The sequence below is a fragment of the Cucumis melo genome, chromosome 8, assembly GCF_025177605.1.
Source record: "Cucumis melo cultivar AY chromosome 8, USDA_Cmelo_AY_1.0, whole genome shotgun sequence".
In the NCBI taxonomy this organism is placed as follows: Eukaryota; Viridiplantae; Streptophyta; class Magnoliopsida; order Cucurbitales; family Cucurbitaceae; genus Cucumis; species Cucumis melo.
This window is the reverse complement of record NC_066864.1, coordinates 446,473-456,691: the sequence shown is the minus strand read 5'-3', so window position 1 is coordinate 456,691 and position 10,219 is coordinate 446,473. Positions and strand designations below refer to the sequence as shown.

General features: G+C 33.1%; 1 protein-coding gene across 11 annotated transcripts; it reads right to left on the bottom strand.

The window, feature by feature from the left end:
* Positions 1 to 584: 584 nt before the first annotated feature.
* Positions 585 to 8,131, bottom strand: LOC103484289 (uncharacterized). Of its 11 annotated transcripts, XM_051088511.1 has the most exons (17): positions 7,970 to 8,114; positions 7,749 to 7,857; positions 7,477 to 7,553; positions 7,224 to 7,349; positions 6,886 to 7,108; positions 6,491 to 6,665; positions 6,153 to 6,236; positions 5,281 to 5,522; positions 4,359 to 4,587; positions 3,532 to 3,611; positions 3,373 to 3,457; positions 3,034 to 3,165; positions 2,843 to 2,956; positions 2,198 to 2,245; positions 1,549 to 1,636; positions 1,306 to 1,362; positions 585 to 1,206 (listed from the first exon to the last, which is right to left on the bottom strand). In XM_051088511.1, exons 5-17 carry the CDS (start codon positions 7,065 to 7,067, stop codon positions 1,067 to 1,069), a joined length of 1,656 nt encoding a protein of 551 aa, XP_050944468.1. In that variant the 5' UTR covers positions 7,068 to 7,108; positions 7,224 to 7,349; positions 7,477 to 7,553; positions 7,749 to 7,857; positions 7,970 to 8,114; the 3' UTR covers positions 585 to 1,066. The 11 variants fall into 11 exon arrangements, with proteins under 11 accessions (XP_050944468.1, XP_008439513.1, XP_008439514.1 ...); XM_008441291.3 differs by lacking the exon at positions 7,749 to 7,857 and having other exon boundaries at positions 7,970 to 8,131; XM_008441292.3 differs by lacking the exon at positions 7,749 to 7,857 and having other exon boundaries at positions 7,228 to 7,349; positions 7,970 to 8,131.
* Positions 8,132 to 10,219: the final 2,088 nt, after the last annotated feature.

The following is a 10,219-nucleotide window of genomic DNA, read 5'->3' as shown; positions in this document are numbered from 1 at the left end:
AAATTTAAGAAAAATCCCTTTTCAATTAATTAACAACCAAACTTTTTCTTTAAATATTGTTATTACAAAATCCTTAAGTACCTTAGATGCCACGTAGCCATATTATTTAACTTATTTGGCACAGATGACTTTGCTTTGACATGGGATGAAAATGTCAAGGTTTTTCCTTTCTTTAAGGGATTATGTTAGATCTCATACCCTTATCTTCTTGTACTCATTTTTTCCTTTCTTTATCTCATCTATCACACATCAAAAGATGCAACTTTTGATTCAACTTTATAACATATCAATTCTTTGCCATCGAATAAGATCGATTCTCTTTGATTACGTCATTGATAATAAACATCTATAATAATTTAAGAAGTACAATTTTACCAAATTAAAAAAATTTGTACAAAACCATTCTTTGTCATTTTAGTTTAATGATACAGTTAATCTTTGGCCTATTTTTGAATTGTTTTGTTTGTAATTTCTCACTAATAAAGTTCCAAAAATGTTTACCCAACGTTGGAACAATATAAACGAGTATAGCTCAAAGTCAAAAGCTCAAAGTCAAAAGTTGAGTATGAGAAGATATATGGCAGTTTTGAAAATATACATGAAATAAAATTGGAATTTGAATTGGTCCTTAAAACCCTATACACTATAGCCACGTTTAAGTTTAGGTGTATGTTACATTTCCAATACCAGTACAAGTTGGAAATACATGACGAGTTTGAATCTCTCCTCTTGTGTGATTGAGGAAAATGCAGATCTTTGAGCTGAATAAACTTTAAGTTCTGCTGGATTCTGACTGGGAGAAGCTTTAGATTCATGGCCATCTAACAACATTTCGAAACCTTTTTCCACTGAAGGGGTTGGGGGTAAAAAAATCCTAACAATCTGGAAACTTCTAACTCACAAGAAGGCTAACTAGCCGGGAATAAAAATTGAAGAATCTATAATATTTTATACAAAATATCAGATACTTATCCGATCCCTTCCTCAAGTAGTATAAAACATATACTACCCTCTGGATCATTTGAGGCTAAGCTAAAGAGCAAGTACTGTTGTGGCCTTGACCTTTTCACCTTCCCCACCGTTTTGGCTGTTGCTGTGATCCAGTTGAACGAGGTGATGGATCGGGGCTTTCTGAGACTTCAAGATGGGTTGGCAAATGATTAGGAAGACTTCTTTGAACAGACTGCTCGGAAGAATCTTCTTTGGCTGAGGAAGAAAAGAGAGTCAAACAGAGGCCAAAAGGTGAGAATAGGTTGGAAACCAGCAACTTGCATTATTCGGAAAATTTTAGAATCGTGAATGTACCAAATAGAGTCGTAACAGATGGTCTCTTGGTCTTGATAGGCTTTTTCCTCATCTCAGCTGCAAATTAAGATTGAAGCATCCATTAGTTTGTGGATTTTAAGAAACTACAGGTGGAATACGCTCGTGTGAAAGAAACTTGGGACGTGAATGTTAGACTTTATTGATATACTACAAAACTGGGACTAACCCATGTTCATTTAGGAATGAATTGTTAAACTCAATGAAAAACAAGTGGAGACATACTAATGCCAGACAAGTGGTGTTCGTTGACAATTTCAAAATTCTTGTATGTGTAACCAACGAAGTTCACGTCCTTGGGTGAAAGCTTCTGCTGAACAACAAAAGCTCGAATTAGTTACTTTGCTACAGAGAATTTTTCGAGAAGAAACAGTTGTGGTAAGATGCACATAGCCACAGTTCAAGGATAAAACAACTTAAATATTCTACCTAGAGCAAGTATTAAAATGAAAATCAGCAGAATCTAGTATGCAAATCTGTGCCCACGCAGTGGAACCTTGAGATGCTGTACCATTGCAAGCACGCGCCAATTTAATCACTCGTCAATTTAATCAATCATTTTGTATTTAAAAATAATAGTTATTTCTGACATGTCTTGCTTATAATAGTTTTATATATACTGCTTTAGAAAGATATCCTTAAAAACATTCCTATGTTATTCAAAGGTTACTGTCACCTTCTACTATTTGCACAAGTGATTTTTTTTTTTTTTAATTCTTTTGTTGCCACATTGAGAGAACAATAGATTTGTGGATAATAAGCCTTTAAAAACCAGCTATGGTCAATAAGTAATGTAGCAGAATACTTATGTGATAATGTGTTAAGTTGAATGGAAAATTTATTAGCTTTCCATAACAACAAATCGCAGACTTACTTTTCTCAAAGGTCCCGACTTTGATGTAGTTTGCCCTGGCACACCCAGCTGAATAACACAAAAATCCACTAGACCATGATTAATGAACAATTGAGCATCAATTGGGAATTAAATATGTATTAAAAATCGTATATACTAAATGTTACATGAGTAGCCTTCATATATGACAAAAGTCAAAACCAAGGCAACTCTCTCCTGGAAATACCAAGTCAATTCAAGATTTACTATTGATGAGATGCCCTGGCATTAAGGATGGATCCCAAATCCTTATTCACTTGAAATTTTATCCGCCCAACAATTAGGATTCAAGTACAATTTTGAATAGTTATGTAATTTTTAAGTTTTTACATTCAAAAGTGCACAGTGAACCAGTTAATGGCAAGTTATCCATCCTTATATATATACGTGTAAGAAATTCCATTTCAAGAAGTATTATTTATATTTATGTACCTACTTCAGAATCCATGTCGCATCTAAAGAATGAAGGAGAAACATTTGGAACTAAGATGAAACCTTAAAAACAAGAAAACAACTATTTTGATATCAAGCTTTTTACTATAGTAAAAAATTACGTGATCCTCATACAGATAACAAAGCAAATAATAAATGGCTTTTTTATTAACAAACCAGTAACAAGCTTTTTACCTCTTCATACTTCTCAAAATTTCGAGTGTCTAACTCATCATGTATTTCTGGGATTATAACAGCTTCCATTTGATACAATTTATCCCATTGTGTACCTTTAAACCATGGATGTGCCTAACAAACGACATTTGATGAGTCATATATTCAATTTGATGAATGAATTGGAAAGGATAAAATATTTATATGTTAACCTTAATTTCTTTAGCTCCTTTGGTTCCAAGCCTTTGCTCAACATTGCATAAAAGTTTGCAAATAAGATCTTTGGCCTCGATGGAAAGTTTTGCTTCTGTAGGGAATCTCAAATGAGTTCTCCAGTTAATAATCTGCACCACATAAAGTGACCATATTTTGTTGATCATACTTAAAATCAGAAGTTTGCAGTGCTATCATTCATTTCATCGACCAAAATATTTTAACCTTGAAGATCTAATATATACCGTACTTACTATTTATCCATTCTCATTACCTAAACAAGAGAACTATGAAGAGTTTTAAATGCGTACTGTCTATGCTAGATTAATTTCCCCTACCTTTCTACAAGTAGACATTGGATCATCAGAATAGAAAGGTGGAAATCCGACGAGCATTTCGTACATGATTGCACCAAGAGACCACCTAAAAACAACTTCGTATTACAATTTGATAAAGAACCATATTGAAATGATGTTCAACACAAGAAACAAGCATACCAGTCGCACTCCATTCCATATCCTTTCCTTAATAACACTTCTGGGGCAATATAGTCCGGTGTTCCAACAGCTGAATAAGCCTATTAAAGAGATGAAGTCCATATATATCTTCTTTCATTAAAATTTACGGAAAGTTGATAGGAAGCTAAAGCTGGAATTAGATTTTTCAACAATCATACGTCCATAAGGATATTGGGTAAGAATGCCCATACCAGCACAAAAGTAAATATCAATTCAAAAAATTTGTACAAAAGTAGGAATTTCCACACTAGATTTGCAACTAAATGGAAAGTTATGACAAAAAGGGATCTGAATAATAAAGCAATAAAGGAAGAATGTCTTATGATGAAATTCAAAGACAATAAAGATGAAGTAGGGCCCTGAATTAGATTTAGAACTAAATAATGCAATGTCAGGGACAAAAGTTTCACCAGGCCCTGACTATGTTTCTCTGTCATTCTATCTATAAGACGTAGAAGCATTGTATAAACAATTTTGAATGTCGTCACATCCATTATAAAAGAAATATATATCAAGGAAACAATCAAATGGAATGACGCAAAATCTGCAATAACCAGAAATGCAAGTCAGGTGTTACACAGTTAAATCTTATGAATAAGAATAGAATCCTGGCTGTGAATAGTCAACACTCAATTACGCTTCAAAAAGAATAAAATAATAATAAATTGTCCAGCATTTTTTTTTTTGGTGCTTCAATCTTCCTTCAACCAACCAAAATTATCATATTGGGTAGAATTAGAAATCAAACATGCAACTTTGCAACATACGAGGAATGGAACTATGATAAAGAGAAAAAGAGAACAAACCAATGTTCGTCTGTTCTTTTGCCAATGTAACAATTGTTCTTGTTGTGTTCGTTTTGATACACTGGTTTGACTATCATTTTCTGTGGAAGATCTGACATTCTTCACCATTACTTTTTCTTCCTCAGTGAGATTAGGGAAACTACTAGACTCCAAGGGTTTACACAACCCAAAATCTGAGAGTTTAATGTGGCCATATCGATCAAGCAGTAAATTATCAGGCTTGATGTCTCTAAAAAGCAGAAGAAATTCACATTACTTAAATAAACTCAATAATGATATTCAATGTAACAATTGCTTTAAATTCTGAAAAAATAATCTGAAGAGTAACTTATACGAGAAGAAAAAGACAGACAAGATGCAAAAAATGTGAATTGAGAGGAAATTTTTAAGAGAGCAATCAAAAGCAAGAATGTGGATTGTGAGCTGATATACAAAAATTTGAATCTAAACTATTCCATGCCATATTCTCATCTTAAAATGTGGGAAAAATAAATAAATAACTTTCATCCTAAAAATGGAGAAAATCTGAAGTTGCAACGGTGGCCAAATTCATGCACCACAGATCTTTATATTGTAAAACCACACAGTGTTAGAAAAGCTGCAGTAGAAGAATTGCTACTTAGCCAGTTTTTCAAAAAAAGGAGAGCTTGATCTTTTTAATATAGCAAACTCATACTTAAACATGAATAACCAATTGTAAAACCACACTTTGTTTCTTCGAAACACTTCCTGAACAAAAAAGCAAGAAGGTTCAAGTGAAACCATCGATGGTCTCAAATATGCATTAATATCACGTGACAGTGAAATCTAAGAAAGTTAGTTTAGATATTTGTTAATATTTTCAATCAAATGACAATTGAGCAAAAAACCACAACATGGACAATCTACGGAAGATTTTTTAAAGAAGAAAAAGATATAAAACCTGTGAATGTAATTATGCTTGTGAATGGACTCTATAGCAAGGACTGTTTCCCCAACATAAAATCTAGCCTCATCCTCTGTCAAAATATCCTTGCGCATTAATAGGGTCATCATATCACCTCCAGGGAGATATTGCATAATAAGATACAAAAAATCATCATCCTGAAAGGAGCAGTATAACTTCACAATGTAGGCACTGTCAACCTCTGCTAGAAGATTTCTTTCGGCTTTGACATGTTCCACCTACAAGAGTCAAAACCATATTTCAAGGATCAAAGGAGAATTACTTTCATCTGCCTATTCGATTTAATGGCAATTGCTTTCCAGCAGAATCTGAAAAACAATAACCAAAATAACCTACTTAAAGGACATTGCCTCGTACTTAAGTGAATATCAGAAAGCATTAGATCCTTTTCCATAATGCAAAAATCCATCCAGACTATCTCTGTGTCACGGTCCTGGCACTCTGTGTCTACTAAATCAAAATGCATACTATCTCTAACCAATTAGCATATGGTCACATGACTGAAGTAGATGCTCCAAAATGCTCTGCACATAGGTTGAACCTTCTAGACATTTTACCACCATGTCCATCCATGATAGAAGAGAATCATCATCAAACAAGATAGACATGAAGTTCATAAATCAAAAAACTTGTGATGGTATAAAGGATTCTACTATGGAATCCAATTTCTGGTCCTTTATTTAAAGGAATAGTAAGTTCTTATTCACCCCCAAGTTCACATCAAATCTTGGGCATACTATAAAGCAGCCCATTTGAATTCAGAAGGAAAAATAGCCATCAACTAGAATATGTGAAATTATGTCAATCCATCATCAAAATAATTTAGGGCATCAAGGTTTCAGAAATACCTGCCCCCTGCGAAGCATCTCAGATTTCTTAAGCTTCTTCATTGCATACACGTGACCTGTGGCTTTTTCTCTACAAAGTCTAACCTGAAAAATATTATAGAAAGAATAACTATCATAAGGACCTTCTCGAAAAAACTACCATGATTCATAACAAAATCCTTTGTATGTACATCCTGGTAAAGATAGATAAGAGTCTACATGTGTCTTTTTGTACTATTATCAGGCAACCGAGATAAAAAGGAAATTAGACAAAAATAAGTGAAAACTGAACGAGAAATAAAGAATGGTTGGGATTTAAAAGTTCAAACAATAACACGACGAAGGACTTAGAGATGCACCTCCCCAAATGCACCCCTTCCTATAATTGTCAAAAGTTCAAAGTCATCAACACCCATTTTATGTCTACGAAGGCGCATGTATTCTGTCTCCTTCTGTTCTAAATATTTAAGAACATTTATTTGGTCTTCCTCAGAAACATCCGCATCAGCAAGCCTCCTCTCCAACACCCAACGTCTGTCAAAAAAAAACAAAGTATAATTAAAATATAGCAAAATAAGGATAAAACATTATGATCACTTCAATAGAAGTGCACGTATTTACACATATGAATTCAATGACCCCTGCACATATTTTATTATAAGTTACTTCTAGTCTTCTAGATCCCATGGAAAATCATCAACTATAACCATCTTATTTAATTTAAACATAAAAAGTATACATACAAAAAAAATACCTCTCCTTCCTATCTTGCAACGACTTCATTTGAGATTTGTAATGGTTCTCGATATATTGCTTGGCAACCTCAACTTTCTGCTTCGTCGCACTTGAAGGTACATCCTGAGCCTCATTGTCACTTACAGTTTCCTTCTTTACTCTAGTTTGGAACTTCTGAAACCAACTCCTTGCTGAATCCATATTAACTCTTTCAATCACGATCAAGCATTATTCTTCTCGACCTGCTCATATAAAGAAATTATGCAAACTCATAAATGAAGCATACAAGAATGATTACAGATTATTGCATGACATAATATGATCATTGCATATTGATCAATAATAAGGATAAAATACCAACAAGAGTTCAGATTCCGCCAAAGACGAAACTGAGCAATACAGTAGAATACAAAAGTTTCATTTCACATGAAATAGATTGAGAATTCAGAAGCCGTCCCCACGAAGCCACAAGAAGAACAATATCTGATGATCAATATAAAAGTACCGTTATCACTATATTCTGGTAATATTACTAAGGTCCACCAAAAAATTTCTTCCCTCAGTCTCCAAACCCCTAAAAAACATCAAATAAACTATCACTTCCACTCACAGGATTGTAAGGATACGAGAAAAGTTCATAAGTTCTTGACGGTGAAAACGTCCAACTCCCTTATAAACTCCATTAGCCTACAAAATATTAAAAAAAGGAATTTAAAAAACGAAACTAAAAAATCATACCCTCAAAACCCAGATAGCTCCATGGTGCATGTTCATGAAATTTTCTTATAAAAACAAATCCCTCAAAATAAAGTTCTCTCGAGTGTTGATCACAAGCTGCCATGATTGATCATAAATTTCTTCAGCAAATTAAATACAACTTACACGAAAACGTCCAAGCCGGCTAACTCAATCAAATACGCTTATTCAGAATTAAAATACTAATAGTTATAATAATAACTCCGATGAAGGCCCCATCATTGGCAATTACTAACTGCACATAATCCATAAGGAACCATCCGAAAAAATAAACAAAAATTAGTTACCCCCAAATCTCATCCAACCCCCAAATAAAAAATAATAATAATAACTAAAAAGAAAAGAACCTGAGTGAAGAAGACGATCGGAACCTGAAGACCGGTGTCTGTTTTGAGGTGTATTCGTTGGCAGTAGGTGATCTTCCTGCTCCACGAGTTGAAAAGAAAAGTAATAGAATGGATAAAGAAATAATAATGGAATGGGAATAACAAAATAAAGATTAAAGTGTAATTAGGGAGAATTGGGGTACATGATTAGGACGTAATACGATGGAATTTAGTTGATTAAAATAAGAAGAATAACCTTTACTTTGGTGCAACTCACAGTGACGTTGACAATGAAGTTGGTGTCTGCTGCCTGCAAGGCCGCTTTCGGAAACTGCCACCGGCGCGTCGGAGTTTGAATAGCGTAGACGATACAATCAAAAGAAACCGACACGTGTACGTTGCCCGTTGCAGCCGGCCGGCAACGTGCGACCACGTCGACTCCGGTTAGGGCAGCAGATGATTGGGTTCACGAATCTCCACCGCCCACGTGTTCCTTTAATTGACTATTTAAAACCGCGTTCAATTTGCAACTCACTGACTCGGCCGGCCTCACCCCCTGCTACCGGTTCGCCCAATGTTTTCTTTTCCTATTCAGATTAATTCAACTACAAATTTAGTCACCATAAAGTTAGAATATAGTTTGAAAATATCAAACTGAGAATGGATCCATTTGATAAATTTTAGCTCTTTCATCTTTAATTGTGTTAAAATAAAATGTTGAGAGTACTGTATACTTTTCTAAACTTAAATCGTATTTTAATGTTCAAACCAAGATAAAAGGAAAAAAAGAATAAAAACAAGAGTGAGTTTAAAGCTTGCTCCAATTTTCAACTTCCATAAGAATTGCCCTTTCTATGTTGTTTTTTTTTTTTTATTTAAAAATATCGTTGACGTCTTATTTTAAATAAGCAGTAACTAAAATTTATTGTATCATAAGAAAAAGCTTATAATTTTCTGCCAATCTTGCCTTTTTTTTTTTTTTTCTTTCTTAGGTTTATAATTAAATTTATATTTTGGGTTTGTCTTGTAATTAATTAAAAAAAAAATACAACGGCTGTACAAAAACAATAATATTTAATGTTCCCGCCTATAGTTTTTTAAAAAAATCCTCATATATGATAATGATAGAGGTTTTAAAATATGAAATTCAAATGTGCATAAACTATTTTTCAATTTACGAACAGATTTGAATTGACTTTATCAAACCACTAGAAATCTTCAAGTTAATCCAAAATGCAAAAGTTTGATCATAACCAATTCCTTTTTAATTTCAAGGATTGTGGTTGTTTATTTTTATTCTTTTCTTTTACAAATAATAATAATAATAATAATAATAATAATAATAATAATAATAATAATAATAATAATAATAATAATAAAATAGCGTTTGTAGTTGTTTACAAAGTCGTTAAACCAAAATTAGAGTTGCCCATTTAGGTTGATAGTTGGGCTTTGATCGTTAGCCGGCCCAACAAGGATGACTTTCAAATCCTAAAATGGGAAGTCAAAGGATTTGTTCGTCTCCTCAACTCTAATTCACATGCAACCTATAAATATAATTATATATTATTATACCTCATATGTTTCTGATTTTATTGTTTTCCTTTTTAAGGTAAAATCCATTCGGATGAGAACTTCGGGAGAAGCCAACGACAAATATCATCACCTTATAAATTTAAAAAAAAAAAAAAAAAAACAACAACAACAACAACAACATTTTTCAAGAAAAAATGAATACTTCCCCATAACTAAAAAAAACAAACAAAATCCAAGACCAAGGCGATCTATCCAACGACTACATCTTCCAATTATCGTTCTTAAGATCGGACAAAAAAAAAGAAATATCCTCAAGGCACTTGTCACATTTTTAATTTTGATAAGATCACTATTAATAACCGATAAATAAGTAACCGACTGATCTACTAATAAAATAGATGTCATTGTTTATCCACTTATCCACTATTTATTTGTGGATGTTGTAGAAGAATGTTTGTCAAAGTTTTTTTTGCCTGATTTATTATTTATTTTTCCTTAAAAAAAGAAGTTGAATAATCATTAAGAATTGATTGGGAAGCAATAAGACAAAATGAGAAAATAAGGGGGAAGAAGAGATGGAATAATTTAGAATATTTGAGATAGGGGTGTGGAATAATATGAAAGGTGATGAGGACACGAGGGATGTACATTAATTATGAAAAAATGAAATAAAATCTCCAAACCCACCTGGATTTGCTTCTTAAATGGACGACCACCTGCCCCTTTCTATTTTCT

What these genes read in the sequence shown, in the direction of transcription:
- LOC103484289 (XM_008441291.3), bottom strand. Translation starts at nt 7,067, where the DNA reads ATGGATTCAGCAAGGAGTTGGTTTCAGAAGTTCCAAACTAGAGTAAAG. An exon ending in AAAAGAACAGACGAACATTG is followed by an intron (nt 3,612 to 4,358) that starts GTTTGTTCTCTT and finishes TCTCTTTAATAG; the next exon opens with GCTTATTCAGCTGTTGGAAC. An exon ending in AGTCGGGACCTTTGAGAAAA is followed by an intron (nt 1,637 to 2,197) that starts GTAAGTCTGCGA and finishes TTTGTTGTTCAG; the next exon opens with CAGAAGCTTTCACCCAAGGA.